Source organism: Amblyraja radiata, chromosome 12, assembly GCF_010909765.2.
Source record: "Amblyraja radiata isolate CabotCenter1 chromosome 12, sAmbRad1.1.pri, whole genome shotgun sequence".
Taxonomy (NCBI): Eukaryota; Metazoa; Chordata; class Chondrichthyes; order Rajiformes; family Rajidae; genus Amblyraja; species Amblyraja radiata.
In genome coordinates, this window is record NC_045967.1 from 39,027,618 (window position 1) to 39,047,835 (window position 20,218).

The window sequence follows — 20,218 nt, forward strand, 5'->3', positions numbered from 1 at the left end:
GCACATCAACAAATTTTATTTTTTCCTACAACTTTAATTTCAAAAAACTGCTAATTTGTCAGAATTGTTCTCCAGACCTGGCTAAATTCCAACTTAACAAATTTGAATCTCTTTCTCTTTACCCACAACATATTGAGGTGTAGGGTACTGTTCTGACCGACACACTATTGGAAGGTTATGGCTGTGCTGGAGAGAGGTCAAAGGTAATTCACCATGAAGAAGTTTAGTTATGGGGAGAGATCAGAAAGGTTGGGATTGTTCTCACTGGAATGAAGGAGGCTGAGGTGTGACCAGATTAAAGTACATCAGGAATGGGATTAGTATAGACGGGCAAAAAGGTCAGTAATTCCATGATGGATCGAATAGCCTACATCTGTGTTATACAACTGTGACTATTTTACCATCAGCCCTTGGAGCCAACAGCAGAAAATATATATTTATTTTGTCTGATCAATTAGAATAGAAGAAAGCATTTCCACTGTGACACCAATCTATTCAACTCTAGCTTTAAACAAAGTTCATTCGATTTATTTTTCTGCGGAAATAATAGAATTGAATTTCACTATTTTTATCCCAGAATGTATTGTTGGCAATGGATTGAAAATCTGCTCTTTATCCAACTCTGCATTTAATCCCCTGTGTTTTCAGTAATTCCAGGTGTCCTTGGTCCATGTAAGAAGTTTCCTAATCAGCCCCCATTTTAAACATTCTGGCCATTGTCTCCTTCACTAGGTTTTATCCAATGGTTTACAACAGTACTTTATTTGTCACATGTACCGAGGTACAGTACAAGTATCACTATACATAAGCACTTAGATACATCTCAGATAAGCATCTCAGATACAACACAACTGTAGCACATTGAGATAGTATACAGAGTTCTGAAGGAAGTAACTGCAGATGCTGGTTTAAACCGAAGGTAGACACAGAAAGTTGGAGCAACTCAGTGGGTCAGACAGCCTTTCTGGAGAAAAGGAATAGGTGACGTTTCAGGTCGAGACACTTCTTCAGACTCAGCCTTCAGTCTGAAGAAGTGTCTTGACCCGAAACATCCCCTATTCCTTTACTCCAGAGATGCTGGCTGACCTGCTGAGTTACTCCAGCTTTTTACATCTATCTTTAGCATACAGAGTCGTTCGTCAGTTTGGGCCTCATTTTCAAGTCCCAGTTTGAAAGTGCAGGGTTCTTGACCTGATCATGAAGGCCCGATGTCCTGGCGGCATTGCGGGGCCTGTCTGCCACAGGCAGCATTAGCCTTTAGGGTGCCTCGCCTACTGCTTGTTGTTTATGTCTCATCTCCAAATAGAAAAAGCCTTCAAATTACAACTGCAGGAGATGTAGCTGAATCTGATTCTGTCCTTTGCTGGCAAACAAGATGCACTATCCCAATGCATACTGCTGCAAGACAAAGTAACATTGACTGAACCTTAAGGGCCTGTCCCATTTGGCCGTCATTTGCGCCTCATTTACGCTTCATATGTAAAATAGGTCGACGCGTCGTCGCACGCAAATCACGCATCATCATGCTGTCTGGTGTGCGTGACGTCATTAGAATACCCTGCGGCGCGCGGCGACGTAACCATGCGTCACCACGCGATACACGTGAGACATCGGGACGCCAGTGTGCGACGCCAATGCATCAGCGTACGAAATCCTAGAGTGCTGCGCGATACCACGCGCAACTCCACACTCCTCCATGCACTCGTCCCGTGCTACCCACACGCTACCTATGTCACAACGCGATGACCACATTTTTGGAGGTCGCGTAAATGGCGCGCAAATGACGGCCAAGTGGGACAGGCCCTTTAGTACAGTGAAGGAAATGTTAACACCAACACATTGTAGCATATATTAGGAATTGTATCAATTGAGCTCCAGATATCTATTTTCCAGATTATATTATTACTCAGACCCTCTGACAGCAGAACATCCATCTTTCGTTTCCCATTACTTCTTGTCTGTTGCTAGTAGTTGCTAATGATTCATCCCCCACATGATAGAAGTTTTCTCCCATCCTTGTTCCTCTCAGTTTTGCATGCCTCCTGCACGTTTTATACCCTTGGTTGACCTTTACCAAAATAGTATTCACTCTTTTATTGTGCAGCACAAAACTTTCTCTTTTTTTGGAAGAAAGATATTAGTTGTTGCTCTTCTATAAAATCTGAAAGTTGGCTGCGACCAGTTTTCAGGCAAGTGCGACTGAAGACCATGTCAGGAGGTGCAAGCCCATCCAAACTTAGGACACAGCTCTCATCATCTTCACTGGAGCACAATGGCCCATCCACATTAGATCAACATTACGCCATATACAGTCTTAAGGCAAGAGCTGGAAGTGGGTAGAATAGGCTGAGAGATATGGGGACATGTGCAGATTCTGTTGTGCTATTTTTCTTGGCTCCCTATAGTTTTTTCTTTGAAATTCTCTGTTAAGTTGATTGAAGTTATAACTTAAAAAAATAATAATTGCAAGCTTCACTAATGGCCTCTAAAACAGGTGTTAGCTTCCTCATAATTCACTGCAAATCTCTTGAGGAATAAAACATATGGTGGGAAAAATCAGTCCAATCACCACTAAGAAGGGAAGTTAAAGATATTAAAAGGAAGGGAACAGTGAATACCTGGATATATATTGGTTGTACACAAAGATATGAGAGTCAACATAGATTTATGAAAGGAAAAGGGTATCTGATTAAGTTTCCAGAATTTAGAGGTCATTACTATTTATAGATAAGGGAGAGCCAGTACATACAGAGTATTTTGATTTGAAAAGGTATTCAAGAAATGTGCCACATGACATATGTTGGATTTAGTTTTAGTTTAGAGATAGAGCATGGAAACGGGCCTTCGACCCACCAAGTCCAAGCCGATCATTGATCACTCATTTACACTACTAATGAAATTCAATAGTTTGATGTTTTGCACATGCACTTTATTTTCCAATCACCATTCCGATCCAAGAGTTCCCACTTATTCATTCACTATCTACATTCTAGGGGCAATTTACAGAATCCAATTAACCTACACACGTCATTGGGATGTGGCAGAGAAACCAGGCTTTCAATGGGAGAATTTGCAAACTCCACACAGACATACCTGAGGTCAGGATTGACCCCAGATCTCTGGTGCTGTAAGACAACACTACCAATTTACCACTGGATTAGGGCTAACATTACGTGTAATATAAGATTAGGTAAGGGATATGATGGATAATTTGGGGAAATTAAGTATGAAAATAAACCGCAAGGAGGTTTCAAAGTGATAAAAACATGAAAATGAATGGCAATAATGTCTTAGATGGTAAATAATGCAGCAGAATGTAATGTTATCTGTGGAGTTAAGGAAATTGGAGAAGTAGATTTTTTTTGTTGGAATGTTACTAAATCAGGGCATGCTAGATGTAATTGTACATTGATGACAAAGGTTAACAGCTTTGCAGATTAAGCAATCGATTAGAAAGGGTGACCTTCATCCAAAGGAATGTGTGTATAATATTGAAGTTTCACTTCAATTATAAGGGACCTTGGTGCAACCATACATGGAGTGTTGTGCACAATTTTGATCTCCTTAGCAAATGAAGGATGTACTGGCATTAATTGGAATGGAGTAAAGGCTCACTAGGTTAATTACTGAAGTTCACTAATTACCCTAATGTGAGAGCAATGATGTTGAACTGACCTTTCCTTCTCAATATATTAGAAAAATTAGGAGTCATATATTTGAAGTATATAAAAAGTTGAAAGGTTTGATAGGACCAATATTCAGAGTGAAGTCCAGAAACAGGCAGAATAGATTTAACAATTGTGGGGTTTATTTATTTAGGACTGAGGTGAAGAAAAATGTCTTCAATTGTTATGATTTTTTGGGGAATTTGCCATATTACTGGGATTAAGATTACTGGGATAAAGCAGAATTGAGGTAAATGGTCGTATTGAATGATATGGCAAGCTTGAAAACTAACAGAGACACAAGTGACTGCAGATGCTGAAATCTGGAGCAAAAAAAAAAAAAAACTGCTGGAGAAACCTGGAGGGAAATGGATGTTTCGTGTCCGGACACTTCAAGACTGGAGTAGCGGGAAGTTAGAGGGGGATCTCCCCTCTACTGCACTTTTGACGAAGGAGCCTGACCCAAAACATAGTCTATCCATTTCCCTCCACAGATGCCACTACTACATACCCCAGCAGTTTGTTTTTGGAAAACTGATAGCTATTTCTTACTCTTATTTCTTATTACATACACCAGGGCCCAACAATTGATTTATGCAATTAGACACATTGGACTAAATGCCTTTCAAGTATCCTCAGAATATGTGATGTTTATTTCAAATGCTAAATCCCATTGTAATCATTAAAAGAGTAAAAGTTTGATTAATTTCTATTTCAAAAACTTCTGATCTCTTGGGAAATATGCTTGGCCATTGAACAAAATCTTCTCGTTTCATAAATCCTGTTTCTTTTCTCAAGCATCATTATGGGACAAACTGTGTTCTTTAGTAACTTGTCAGTTTCATTGTTGAACTAAATTAATGCGCATGTTGCTATCAAAAGCGCTTGAACAATTGGTTGGGTAGATAGCCAAACTGTAAGAAAGACGACTGCACCTCCTTTTAAAGAGCAGCCATCTCTTGCACGATTCACACACTAAATGTGGTCAATGACCACTCAACAGTACTAATGACAGCTGGACACCATTACCGTTTAATATGTACAATTCTCAGCATAGCAATCTGCAAATAGCATGAACTTCCTGATCTTAGTTAAAATTCAAGTAAATTATACAAAGTACACAGTGCCGTAGTTTCTGACTGAGCTGCAACTATTGCACATGTTTACTTCCCTCATGAGTGCCATGTTACTTAGATCAATACCCATGTTCTCCCACCCTGTTCCTTCAAAGCCTTTGGCACTGATGAAATACAATAAATAAATGTTTATTAGTGTTTGAGATTCTTGGAGTTGGTTAAAGAAATTGAGTTGTTGGTAAAGAATGAGAAATCGTGCATAATTGATCCATTAAAAATATTTTTCATGAAAAATATAGCAATTGATACGTGTAAATAAAAAAAAAAGTATATAATCTGGAACAGACATGATTGCGTTTTTCAATTTTACTTACTAACTTGCTGAAATATCTCAGAAGATTTGATTTCAAATCACACAGTAATTCTCATTTAACCAAGAAAATAAATCATTAAATTGGGTGATTCTCATCTTTGAAAACAGACTTTCCATCTGTTTGGTACTGCATCGTACAATCCGATTTAATCATGGGCCAAGATATATATATTTTTGTAGTTTTAATAAACCTTGGCAAATGTTTTATTTTTCCGTAAAATCTCAAGAGTTGGACTATTATTAAACTTCAATTAAAATTCATCAACAGAAATACATTTCCATCTAGCAATCCTATTGAAAGAGCATTTGAATTAAGAGACAGTTATCCCAGTGCCAGTATTTGGCTGTGTTAACCAAGCTAAAACTGCAATGCAGTAACATAAAGTCCCGCATTGTTGGAATATCCATCCTTTGACATTGGATATGTAAGTTCCTGTCTACTTGTTTAGGAGGCCAATAAAAGATGAAATGGGAAGATTAAAATTCTGCATAAAGGACAAGATTAAATAGACCAAGTGGCCTGGTCATTCACAGTGAAGCTCCATATACTGTACCTTAAGCTTGTCATATCTATCACTCAGTGAGGAAACCTGATGCTCCCGATGACGTCCTACAAGTTTGCATAAGGCACAGATCAGCTGATCGTCCGTGACACAGTACATATTCACCTTTTCATCGTCATGCTCCAGACACATTAGGCTACGCAGGTGAGAGTCCGGAGTTGGCTCAATCAGCCGGTGGCCGGTGAATGGTTTTTTGTTAGGGTGGGTGGCCCTGAGGCACCGGTCACAGTAGGAGACCTCGCAAGTCACGCACGTCTTGACCGCATCCCTCGGTGGCTCTTGCTCACAGAATTGGCACTGGACCCTCTCGGAGGACATGGTGACGGGATCCTTGTAGGGCCGTTCACGGCGGCATTCACTGGGGGAGTTGGGCCCACTCAGCGAAGCTTTCTGAAAGCGATCGATAATGTTCTGCAGAGTTATATTCCGCTTCAACCCTTCCAAGCCTCGGTGGTTCAGAGATATAACATAACGGCAAGTTGGACACTGGAAGGCAGCAATTGATTTGATGGTCTCGTTGGTGGTGCAATGAGAGACGAGGATTCGGTGGGCGCAGTTGAAGCATAGACTGTGGGCACAGGGCAACAGCAGAGGATCTTCAAATAACTCCAGACAGATTGGGCAGGTTAATTCTGATTCAAGTGTTTCCATCTTCAGGCAAAGCAAACTTGCATTATCAGTGTTACCCAGGGAAGCTGGTCAGCTACCTGCGAGAGAGTTGAAAAACAGTGTGAGATGATTGTACACTCTTTAATACATGGCAGACATGTTTCCCTTGAATCCAACCTTAACATTAAATAAAGAGGAAGATCAATGTTACAGACTATAATCTTAACTGTCAAATTTACACTACACAGGCCATTTAGCCCACTGACTTACTGCCTTAAAGTGGGAGTACTTACAGATATATAGTCATATATAGCATGTAAACAGGCTTTTCGGCCCAATGCCCATATTGGCCAAGATGCCATATCAACACTAATCCCACCTGCCCGTGCTTGGCTCATATCCCTCTAAACTTTCCCTATCCAATCTTGGTCCTTGGCCAGGTTGGTTTCAAATGTTTTTGTAAGGTTCTAATGTCACCTTCCTGCTCTTTTTTTATTGTTCAAGCCTTAGAGTGGATGAACTCCAAATGATTTCTAGGGCGCCCATGGTCTGCTATTATTGTGGATGTGGGGATTCAATTCAAGATCATCTATTGCTCTGTACTTGTCAGTATCCTACCATTTATCAAGTATTTTCTTCCTTTGTTTGCTATCCCATTGTTTGACTATACATAGTCCACGCACTTAATCCAAATCATTTATACATACACAAAAGGCCAGGATTTAATATCCCTTCTGAACTCTACTTCATGTTGTCCTGCAGTCACAAAAACATGACCGAACAATACCCCGAACAATACCGCTCTGATTGTCCTTGATTGTGCCACGCTAAATGTTGTTTGTCAAAAAATAGACACAATACTGGAGTAACGGTGGGTCAGGCAGCATCTCTGGGGAACATGAATAGGTTTTGTTTGAGTTACTCCAGCATTTTGTGTCTATCTTCAATGTAAACTAGCATCTGAAGTTTATTCCTACAGGTTTTGTTTTGGGTTGGGACCCTTCTTCAAAATATTTTTCTGAGCATTTTTGCCTACCATTAATGTTAGATGACGTCCTACAAGTTTGCATAAGGCACTGATTTGCCTGATGTCATTCCAACTATTAAACTCCTGCGGGATAACACAAGGTTACTGTGATTTGAAAAGGACGCCAGATTGGGTTACAACACGAGCCATGGCCCCCTAATTGTTACAGCTACATGTCCAACAATCACTATAGAATATTTCCACCATTTATAAATGAGAGGAACAGTTGAACATCTAACAAAATGTATGTATTAAATTGGTTCTCTGTTTTAGTGAAATAAATGCCAAGTATATTTCATTGTTGTGATGGATGTAATGTGCATGAGATTTTAATTTGTATAACACTTTTTACTTTCTCACCAAAAGTATTTTTCCGTCAAAGAAGACCAGTACCAAGGAGACTTGTCAGATTGACCAGAGCCTGCTCCGATAAGGATTGGATAATTTGTTTTTCATAATGTTAATGTTAAAGAATGTGGGACTAGGTTTTCTGTGTAAAAATGTAATCTATAGTGAAAGATACCAACTAATGTAGGAATGACCTAGAGATATTAATGCAATCGACAGATTCCAACTTAACTAAAAGCATAGATTTTTTTTTTCATGAGCAAATATTGATTATACAAAATAAGCACAAATGTTCAGTGTCACCACTATTCCGAAGGGCTTTCAAAATCTTACATCATTCTTTCTTACGCTAGTCCATTTTATCTCAATTCGTTTTGTGCTTACAACACCAGTCATGGAGTGACCTATTCCAATGTTTACATCTCTTTTGGAAGACCATCTCTGATCATTTGTGCAGCAACCAATCCATCCCAATCAGAAAGTTTAGTGATGTGTAGCACCAATGTCTATCTACCAAGGACACAAGAAATGACTGAGGAAACAGCTTTCAGAATCCACCCTGTCAACTCAATATCTAGTATATCTCAATATCACTTTCACTAACTTCCTGTGAACTTTCTTACATTTTAGAACTATAGCTCTGCAACAAACATATACCATTTACGTTCGTAATTGTCTACATTATATGCATGTTTATTTTCAACATTTGTTCTAGACATCATATTTTACCAGTTGCACACTGCTTATTTTTTTTTCTATTCTTCCTACCACAAATTTCCCAACATTATTTTCCATCTGCATTTTCTTGCTCTCTATCTAAGCCTTTACAAACCATTTGAGTACTGCTCATTGCTCACTTTCCCACATAGCTTTGCAACAACAGCAAACAAAAATGTTGATACTCTACATGTTAGCCTGAATTATTAATATAAATTGTGCAGAATTGGGGGTGCAGGGTTATTCCCTGTGATTTTCCATTAGTGAAGACCTGAAAATCTGAAAAAATGCCCTCAATTCCTGCTCTGTTTTGACATTTAACCTGTTCCCCCATCCATGTAAAATGTACTCTCTCTAGAAGCCTTGTTTAATGTAATAGATTCTTATATTGTTCTTCTTCAAATACCTTTTGAAGATTCAGAAGGAATATTCTGAACTCACTGAACGTTCTTTGTTAATTATATCCCTAAAAATCTGTTTTAGGTTTGTTAAATACAACTTTTCTTTCATGAAACTATGCTGACGTTTCCTAATCATTCAATTCCTAATCTATGTTTCTCAGTTTTTCATAGATTCTACCTTAACTGGTCTAGTTCTTTATTTCAAGTCTCTCCTTCCTTGTGCGTTTGTGTTATATTTTCTATCTTCAAATCTGCCAAAATAGTTTGAAAAGGCAAGGACATTTGGAAGGATAAATTTACTTTCTCTCATTTTAGCAAATATCCCTTCCTTTAATCAGTACATAGAACATAGAAAATAGGTGCAGGAGTAGGCCGTTCGGCCCTTCGAGCCTGCACCGCCATTCAATATGATCATGGCTGATCATCCAACTCAGTATCCTGTACATTCTAATAGATTGGTGCAGCAAGCCGTACATAACAATATAACCTATGACAATTAAACACTCTTGACTCTTGTATGGATCTGCATTTCACAGTTCTTATTGTGAGCATCCTATATCTCAATTCACCATCAAGATCAAATTTCAGACAGCAAACCTTACAGCGTTAAGTGGTAACTGAGATCACTATAAAATTGTTTGGTCTCCACAATATAATTGGAGAAATATGAAGAGGGGATTGCTATTTGTTCCTGGTGGCTCGTGATTCACAAAATGCACATTCAATTATTGCATTGCTTCTTAAGTGTTTCCAGTGTTCATTTTTTACCAATACCACTACAATCGTAAATTCGTTTTATATGATGATAACATTTTGTGAAAAGAATCTCCTAAATCTGGCCTTCATCAACTTGAACTTGTGAATCTTTTGCTTTGGATTTGGCTGAAACAATCAGACATTCTTCCAGAACTGCTCTCTTGATCGCATTCAATCTTCATCCATTTCAATTATTTACTTCCAGCCCATTTCCTTTGAATGAAAAACATACAGTCCCAGATTTTCCTTATAACCTCGACCTCTGTATCTTGGGATTAACTCGGTCATCTACGGTTTGAAATTCTATATTTGTTAGTATTCTAAACTGGACACGTAATTAAGATACCTGATGAAGAGTTATTAATCTGAAATGGTAGCTTTGGATCTCTCTCCATAGATGCTGCCTGACCTGCTGATTATTTCAAGTACTTCTTTAAAATTTTCATTTGGATGTCGAACACTTGACATTTTTTGATTGAATAATTGAGATGTGGTCTCATCAGGCAAATGGGTGGGATTATCAGAGAATTTATAAATTTGTAGCTGACTGATTTAAGAAGAGCTTAGGCCCTGTCCCACTTGTGCGACCTCCACCGCGACCTCTGGCGAGTTTGCCTGCGACCCATAGTCGAGGCAAGGTCGCCACAAGGTCGTAGGAGGTCTTCATCACTCTGCTTCATGGTCGAGAGCGGTCTCCACGTAGTCGAAGCTTCAGCTAGGTCACGCCGTATTTTTTTAAATGTTAAAAATTGACCGCGACTAAAAATAGGTCGCCGTGGGAAAATCAATATTTTTTTAGTCGTAGGTCTAGTCGAAGCCGGTCGCAATAGGTCATGATGCTAGTCGTAGGTAGTCGAAGGTAGTCAAAGGTAATAGATCCGGGGTGAAAAAAAGGTCAGTAGAATAAAAAGGTAATTTAAACAGCAGAACGTCACCTCTTTCACTCCAAGGCATGTTCATTCATAGCTGGAGAGATTTTTGGAGAGGAGACTTGTGTTTTAGAGATGGCACCAAAAAGGCAGCAGTGCAGGGGGAGGGCACAACCCTAAAAAAATACCTGCCATGCAGGTGTTGCCCACCCAAGAGTAGGAGTGGCAGGAGGTGATGCCACATGAGGTGATAGTGCAGGAGGAGGTAGCCCTGCATGAGAGACCCCTGGAGGAGGAGACCAGGGTGGTAGTATGTCCCCACCACCACCCCATCCTTCGCTGCCTCATTTGAAGGCAGCAAAGCAGTCCTTTCTCCTGTGTCTGACACAGCATCAGAGGGAGGGCTGGAGGATGGTTATGCCCTACACCTTCACCAGGCAGTAGGAGGGGGACCTTGAGGAATGGTTCCAGCAGAATGCCATCCTGTATGAAAAGGAAAATGAGGGGGACAGGGACAAGAATGGCATGCTTGCCATCCATTGCCCCACATGTGTAAAAGTTCCACATGTGCAAAGCCCAATGCCACTCTCTTCCAGTCATCTGGTGTACTGGGACAGTCCATCATATCTTCTCCATTCACCCATTGAGACCTTTTCTTGTGCTTCCTCTTCATCCTTGCTCTTCCCCTTCTGCCTTTCTTAAAAGGCTGCTGAAGCAAAAGGGCTACTGCAAACAGCAGTAGTTGTATTTTTCCTAACATCCTCCAAACTAGTTCCTTCCTTGCTTGCATGGTTCAGAATGATTTAAGAAAAAAAAAAACCTGGGAGGCATTCTTTAGTGAGAAAAAAATGCAGACATGACATCATTTAATCAGGTGATCATTTGAGCTGTAGTCACTCGCCTCTGGTCGTTGTTGGCTTTCGGTGTGGTCCTCTGAGGTGGAAGGGGGTCGTGCTCATTCACGGACCAATTTGCCAGAGACCATCCTCGAGTAAAACATACATGGTCGAAGCCAGTCTTCAACATAGTCGAAGGAGGTCTTCAACATAGTCGTAGGAGGTCGTACACATAGTCGTGGAAGGTCGTAGGGGGTCGTAGGTCACTGCGACCTGGATTTAAAAAAAAAAGTCGCTTAAGGTCGCCAGAGGTCGCGGTGGAGGTCGCCCAAGTGGGACGGGGGATTTAAGCAATTGATTTGCTCGGTTAAAGACAGTTCCATATTGACTGGACTTTCCAGATGCAAAATGATTATAATTAGATGCTTGGGTGCTGAGGCAACCCATGAGATGCTTGGGTGCTGAGGCAACCCATGAGGCCAATATGGACCTTTTCCACAGTTAGGGACAGGAGGTAACTGATGTGGTAGCTGGATGAATAGGATGCAAGGCAGAGTATTTCTTATGCTGCTTACATAGAGCTTCTGTGTGCAATTGGTACGCAGATTTAAATACTCATCAAATACTCGTTTTCCATTTTGAATGATCAAAATGCCCGAGACAAATCATTATATTCCAAAATCGAATAATCCAGGCTACCATGTCTAAGTGAAGTATTAAGCTAAAATTGTGAATCCGCTTACAGCAGCAAATGGCTTTAACTTACTTATTCGATCAGGTGCAGAATAATATAATCAGGTGCAGAATAAAATGATCAAGAACAGTTCTGATGAGAGGTCACTGACCTAATAAATGTTGTTCCTCTCTCCACAGATGTTGCCCGACCCAAATATCTGGTGCACTTCTCATTACAACCATGTGGGAGGTTTTTTTGTTGCTTTTCCAGTGCATATGGTTTGTGTTTCAGTAAGGATGATGACAGATGCACAAAGGCTATCCAATATCCTTTTAGTTACAAACTGGAAACTACTGAACCACTCTTTAGCAATCACTACCAGAAGAGCATCTGAACTAATGATAGGTCAGAGCAAAATAAGGCGTCTGATTCTTTTACTTCCTTGCTAAAATAACCTGTCAGCACTGAGTGTCAGGCAGGAATAGCCTCTGGAGAAAAGAACAAAGCCACCCAGTGCTGCAGTACAGTACTCCAACAAGGAGGAAGAGCCTTGTGGAGGACGGGCAATTTAAAAGTACAAAATTAGAAGGCAGCACAAGTAATTTATTCAATTTAGCTGATGGAGGGTTGAGTATCCATGTTGACAAGTTCTCATTATTTTCATTCACCTCATCAAAAATTCCCTAATGAAAAAACACAATATACTAGAAAGATAAAGTGGAACTAGGAATGGGGGGGGGGGGGGGGGGGGGGGGGGCATTTACAGAAAACCAAAGAAGCATAACAAAGGTATCACAGGAATAGACAAAGTAGTCAGAAAATAATGTTGTAACCTTCAGATACCATATTTCATAAGGCACAAATAGACATCTGCAATAAGGATGGACCCAAAAAAACTAACACCCACGTCGAAAATGAGCACTAGTAAAGAACTCAATGTTACAGCCAGCGTAAGCCAAAAGACCCTTGAAGTTTGTTTCAAATGTAGCAGGTTGATAGTTATCTTGTGTTTGAATGCCTCTGGCAATGGGTCAGAATTACAGGTCTAGAACCAAGGACATTTCTTGGTGATTACAAAAAATAATGGCAACCAGATGGTCTAGTGAATAAATACCACTCTTCTTTCATCTTCAAAGCTTTGTTCCAATTCAGGGGCAGAGGCTTGAAAAGCTACTTTGCTGACAGCTGCACAAGTCACATGCATTAGATCCATTATTAAGTCAGGTCACCATATATAGCTGCCAGTAATTCAACGGCATTTTCAAAGCATTGCCAATATTATCATTCAAGTCTTGAGAAATACTAATGTAGAAAATATCATTGTGTATTATACAAGACACCATTCCAAGAGTAGGATTAAGGCGTGTTTGAATCTGATGTAGATACATCTAATTTGCAAAACTATAGAGCCTGTGGAATATTACTCTGCATTTAACGCACACTGTGCTATGCTGTCATGGGAATGTTTGACAAGGCTATGTGCGAGGGAGCATCGCTCTGCATTCAATCAAATTTATACCCGATAGTGCAGTGCTTAGACACGTGGGTCGCTGAATCCACCATCAAGTTATGGTGATGATAGATTTAGAGACATGGCTAAAACCAGAATATCTCCCATACATTTCAAAGGTTAAATCTAATTTCACATTTAGCTGGTCAACCTGAGGAATACCTTCAGCAACAGACTGGTTCCACCAAGATGCAGTGCAGAATGCCACAGGAAATCCTTCTTCCCTGTGGCTATCAAACTATACAACTCATTCCATTTCTGTCATGGGTTTGAAGACCCCCCCCCCCCCCCATCTTTGCACACCCCCAATCCTTTCCACTCGTCACTTTCATTTCATGTTTCATATATCTTGTGTTTTATGACTGTTGGCAGATCAATTTCTCTCCTGGGATAAATAAAGTTCTATCGTATTGTATCAGAATGAACAGCACAATGTTGACCAGAGCCTCTCAAACAAGCAGGAGAAGTGGTGTGCTTGCAGGCTCTCCGCAGACTTAGCCAATTACATTAAAGAATGAAGTTGACAGGGAAAATCTCACATCCCCTGCACTTTACTAAAATAAAATTGACTTAAATTCAATCTGGTTGCAAGCTGGTCCACACTATGAGATAATCTGCTGTATTCTTTGGAGACATGGTTTATGAAGAGAAAAGAAAACTGCCATATAAATTCAAGGTCCTGGTGGAAACTCCTGGGAAAAACTCCTGTGAGGTTTCATACATCAAATTCTACTTAGCATCAAAACAGATTTGAAGATTGATAAAGATTAAAACAGAAAAGTTTCCAGCAGTCAACCATGAGGATGATGACTTTATTTCTCCTCATGGGTATGACACATAAAGTTGAAGATCAGTCAACTCATGTGTGAAATGCTCCTCTGTGCCAACTAGATCTCATCAGCAATCAGACCTAACCACAAATGGGATCAGAAATTAGCTCACGCCAATTGCACACAGTTGCCTGCGTTTTGCGGAGAAAGGAAAAAAATGACATTCAATCCATGACAGCAACACAAGAATTCAAGAAGTGAAATCTACATTTCGGTTTAATAAATTGATTTTTGATGCTAAGTAAGTAGAATTTAATGGATTCAATTTAATTTTGTTTCAACTTTACGCACCAGAATCAAATGTAGCTCGGACTTATGTGAAAACATTTCCATTTGCTTCATATGGTGAGGCGAATGAGCAAATTATAGCAATCTGTCATATATAAACAATCATAACCTTATTAATTGATATAAAACTAGAAAATGCTAGAAAAATTCTGCATGCTATGCAGCATCTAGGCAAAGAGAAACAGTTAAGATTCACCTGTGAGATCCATCATCCTAGTTAATCAATAGTTCTGTTCATTTGTCACTAAACTTAGGGTACATCATTGATGGTGTCCCCATTCCTTCATCAAGGAATGGGGACCTATCCAGGAGCATTTACAGGATATGGTGTGGAAGAAGCTTAACGTCACAATAGTTATATGTAACATATAAACTAGTCACTAGCAACAATGGGTAGTAAAATGCTAACCTGTTTCATTCCCCAGGATAGAAGGCTTTCCTTTTAAAATCATCTTTCTTTTCAAGACCACATTGTGTATTCTATGGCCATATAGTGCAAAACTGCAGTCATACCTATTACTTCAAAAACAGCATGAAATCAGAAACCCATTTCCAGGTTAGCAGGAAAGCAGCCAACCATGAAATCGGGAACGCAACAGAAACATCTTTACTCAAATTGATAAGAATGCAGACCTCTTCCCTGCGGAGTAGTGCCGGTGAAAAGTAGAGATACATTGAAGGGGAGGATGGATAAGTATTGCATGGGAAAAAGGAATGGAGAGTTATGCTGATAGAGATGAAGATACTTGAGTGAAGCATTCATGCCTATTTGGACTCCAGGCACGTGCCGTCAGGGGAGGCAATATAGGCACTGCCTACCCTGAATAAAATTATGAAATGGTAATTATTAAATATAAATAGTAAAGGCATGGAGACTTATGCCTATCTAAGAGATCGATCTCTTAGGTAGGCATAATTCTCCGTGCCTTTCAACTGCAGCACTTGCAACACGCGGAGGTCTGTGCAGCCCACGTGTTGTCAGCGCTGCTTCAAGCCGTCAATGACAAGCGGGGCTGAAGGCAGCTGAAATTCTGCCTTTGCAGTACTGCACATGTGCAGTGCAAGTTTCTTGGCGGGTTTTTCAAATATGGATTGTCATTATTTTAAGAGTATCTTAGGAAACAAAGAGAGAAGAATAGAGTTTGTGCACCAATAACGTGGTAAGTGCATTTCTTGGTGCTTTATGTTTTTAAATACCGTATTTCCCGGGGTGGGGGGAGAGCTCCTTTCACAGCGCTTGAGGAGTCTGGCCTGGGGTAAAGTTGCGGGGAGGGTAGTAGCGTTGTGAAGGAGGGGATCGAGGCCAGTAACCCACTTGCGACGCTCCGGGCACGGAGCCACCGCATTGTGGCCAGGGAGTGAATTAGCTCGGTTGGCTGCTAGTGGACCCTTCGGCTAGTCCCGACACACCTCCCTCACCTGCCGCTCGCCGGCCTCACTCATGTCAGCCGCTTCCCACAAATCCTTAAATTCTGACAGCGCGATCAAGGGACCAATTGAGGTTACTCGGCTGTCGGAATATAAGGATTTGCGGGAAGCGGCTGACATGAGCGAAGCCAGCGAGCAGCAGGTGAGAGATGTTCAGTCGGAGAGCACTGCCAGAGGTAAGCGGGCCTGCAGAAGGCGCTGAAGTGGCAGCCGGTTCTGCTGTCGCAGTCACCCGAGCTGCTTCCGTCCCCGGTAGTGGCGGCCAGTTCTGCTGTCCATGCCCGGAGCGCTGCGGCAGCGGTGAGTGAGTTACTGACATGATCTCTGACACCCTCTTTCTCAACACTCCTGCCCTCCCCGCATCTTTAACCCCTGGCACAGACTTTCCACACGCTGTGAAAGGAACTCTCCCTCCAATTGGTCCCTTGAATTAATATTGTCATTCAATAAGATGACAACCGATTCAAATTGTCTCGGTGTGCTGCCGTTTTCCCCACCATCTCTCCACCTGCCTTCATCTTCCATCCCCCACCCATTCAGTAATTAAAAAATTGAAGGAGATTTGGAAGCCTTGGACAAATTGAATTGTTACTTATTTTTATTTATTATTTTTACGGCGAGAACAATCTGCGCCTGCGAGGTTTAGGATTTTTTTTTAAAGCCGACTGACTGCCTACCTTGAGTAATTACTCACGGCATGTGCCTGTTGGACTCGTTCCATCAAATTAATTGTGTGTATTGAATGTACTATATACTGCTGCTTTCATTCTGAAAAGAACATCAAACTAATAAAAGTCCCCCAAAAAGTGCTGTAGGAACTCAGCAGGAAAGGCAGCATCTGCGGAGGGAATGGACAAATAACATTATGCATTGGGACATGGACCCAATGACCTAATCCACGAGTTCTGGCGAGTTTGCCCTCGACTCATACTAGCAGTATGGTCGACACTAGGTCGTAGGAGGTCTGGGTAACTCTCCTTCATGCTCGAGAGTGGTCTCCGAGTACTCGAGGCCTCAGCTAGGTCACGGCATTTTTTTCAATATGTTAAAAAATGTCTGCAAATAAAAAAAGGTCGCCATGGAAAAAAAATCGATAATTTTTTTTACTCGTAGGTTTAGTCGTAGTAGGTCGGCATGTTAGTCGTAGGTAATCGTAGATAGTCTTCGTCATGGTCGAAGGAGATCGAAGATAGTCTTCACTCTCCACTATTCGGTGACCAATTTTCCAGAAGTTAGTCTTAGCTAGTCTTCAACATAGTCGAAGGAGGTCAAAGAAGGTCTTCTACATAGTCGAAGGAGGTCTTCAACATGTCATTTTTTCAAACTTTTCTAAACTCGCCAATTAGGTCGCCCAAGTGGGACAGCCCCTTAACAAAGCACATCAACTTCTCTACTTCCTTAGAAGACTGAGGAAGTTCAGCGTATCCCCAACACCATTCACCAACTTCTGCAGATGCGCCGTAGAAAGCATTTTATCAGGATGCATCACAGTATGGTTTGGGAACAGCTTCATCTAAAACCGCAAGAAATTGCAGAGAATTGTGGACGTAGCCCAGACAATCACGCAAACCAACCTCCCTTCCATTAACTCCATCTACACCACGCTGCCTCGGCAAGGCCACCAGCATAATCAAGTATGAGTCTCACCCCAGTCACTCCCTCTTTTCCCCTCTCCCAATAGGTAAGAGGTACAGAAATGTGAAAACACACACCTCCAGATTTAGGGACATTCTTCCCAGCTGTTATCGGGCAACTGAACCATCCTATCACTAACTAGAAAGTGATCCTGACCTACCATCTACCTCATTGGAGACCTGTGGACTATCATTAGTTGGGCTTCACTGGATTTTATTTTGCACTAAACATTATTTATCTTTAGTCTTTTCACTGACTGGGTATCATGCAACAAAAATGCCCCCATCCATGTTTTTCAGAGATGCAGCCTGACCCGCTATGTTACTCCAGCATTTTGTGTCTATTTGTAACCCAGTATCTGCATTTCCTTGTTTCAACATATGCACTGTGTCTAAACCAGATTTTTTTTTAAACACTGCCAATGTGTTGTCTCTTTGACTAAGCATCAACTTTATTGAAAAGCTATAAAATGATGTCAAATGAATTTAATAGGCATGTAAATATGAGTCGACAGACAATGTCAAAATGGTAGAGTAATTTGCAAATGTTTACTCAAAAATATCTGGAGAGACGAAGATACTTATCAGCTAACTCAATGTGCTTTCATGTGGGATTTAGTTCCTAAAAAAGATGCAGCTGAATAAATCAAATTAACTATGAGAATCCTTCATAACCCAGTTCAATTCTTTGATGTTGTTCCCTAATTCTACAACAATTAACACAGTGTTGTCTGTTTCAAGCACTGTGTTGTCCATCTACCACAGAGGCTAAAAGGATTACCTCGGGAAGGAAAATGGAAAATGAAAATGGAATTACAAGATTGGAAATATCAACTATTTCTGATTCATGACCTGCAGACAATAAGACTATGAATGGGTCAGTAGAGCAGAAAGAGGAACAATTAATGCAATTTGATCACCTCCATGGCTCAAGTTTTGATCACCTCCATGGCTCAGGAACTCATATCCATATTTAGGATTGATGCGTCAGCATCTCCCTGTATGACTAAAATCTTTACACTTAGGATTGACCTATTTGTTAACAGCTTTTTTTTGTTGTCCTACCATTTTCTGGCATTAAGAGCACTACACATTTTCATCTCGCTTGTCAATTTTCTGCATCCAACAGCACCAAAATATTTTTAGCAATTTATTTGGTAAATCATGTCAGGGAAACATGGGGACTGGCATTTTTCATTAATTCCTGAAGTATCTGCTCAGGAATATACTCTTGCATGTTCAGAAACTTGAGGCTGTTTATTCCCATTTAAACCCTTAACTTGTACATATTCTTTCTGTATCATTTATTTAAAAGCGCACTGGTTTTTTCAATGGAACACCGGGACACTTCTAGTTTTTCATTGTCCCCTGTTAGTCATTCATTTTTTATGCTTCACTTGTTATGTTTTATTCTGGTCCTTTATCTTTCTGTATTCCATGACTACCCTCACTGCCTGACAGCATTTTTTTCTGATGGTCTTGTCACTCTCACCTCAGGCTCTCATTTTTCCTAATATGTTTTATTTACTTTTTCTGCTTCCTTCCTACACATTTGCTTTCCCTTTATCTGTTCTTATCTCTGTATTCCGTGCTTCCTACAATCTGTAAAGTTACCTCCATGAAAATCTCTTGGCATATAGATTCACACATTCTGCTCTTTATTTTGTCTTGTCAGCCTTTTTTCAACATTGCTACTCTCATCTCATTTTCCCTCCAATTTTGCCACAGATTACATGTTTTTTTTTTTAAACATCAACTTCTGTTGGCCTCAATAGGACAAAAAAGAAATGTCTGGGGTGAGGATGATGGCATAGCAGTGGAATTGGTTGAATGGTTGGCATTGCCTTTACTGAGGTCTCTGGAGGAAGTGAGAGAGTTCGCAGAAAGGGTTAACAGTGCCACTAGGGGTGCCGCATGATGGCAGCCTCTGCCTACAGTCTGTCATTTTCCATCTTTTTTTAATTTTTAGTCTGTTTAAAAAGTATGTTTTGGAGTTTTATTTTAGTATATTTATGTGGGGAGATGGGTAGGGTAAGGGGGAAACTGTTTCCCATTCACTTCCTGGCGAGGATGCGACTATTCTCCGAGTCGCGTCCTCGCCCCCCCTCGCGGCCTACCAACTGGATTGGCGCGGACTATCCTGCTGGAGACGGAGGCCGGCCAGAGCTTCAGCAGCGCCGCAGCACTGATTTACCATCGTGGAGCGGGCGATGCCTAACCGGGGATCACCGTTTGAAGCTCCAGAGTGTTGGGCCTGCTGCTTCAACATCTGTGGTTTGCAGAGCCCAGCCGCGGGCGGTGCTGACTTCAACATCGCGGAGTTCTGGGATTCCTTTGCCGAGGGCCGCCAGTGTGAATCTCCGCCCAACTTGGCCTGTGGTCTTTGGGAGCCGCGGTCTCCGGTAAGAAGTGGCCGATTCGGAAGTCCAAGCCGCTGAGAATGTTCTTCCGTTCCGACGTCGGAGTTCCTACATACCGGCGAGAGGGCCTGAACATCGGGCTGCCCGTAGCGGCGACTGCGGGGGGCTCAGGAGGCCCTGGCCACGGGTGAACAACAAAGAGGAGGATGACTGAACTTTGGTGCCTTCCCTCACAGTGGGAAACTTTGATTC

General features: G+C 41.1%; 1 protein-coding gene across 5 annotated transcripts in view; it reads right to left on the minus strand.

Annotated features, from left to right (window-relative positions):
* Nucleotides 1–20,218, minus strand: part of mid2 (midline 2) — a 192,220-nt gene that overhangs the window by 89,467 nt on the left and 82,535 nt on the right. For 4 of the 5 annotated variants that reach the window (XM_033030584.1, XM_033030583.1, XM_033030585.1 and 1 more), the window contains exon 2: nt 5,669–6,384. In XM_033030584.1, coding sequence (XP_032886475.1) covers nt 5,669–6,328 — 660 coding nt within the window. In that variant the 5' untranslated portion in view covers nt 6,329–6,384. The remainder of the gene's footprint in view (nt 1–5,668; nt 6,385–20,218) is intronic. The other variant, XM_033030587.1, reaches the window with a different exon arrangement.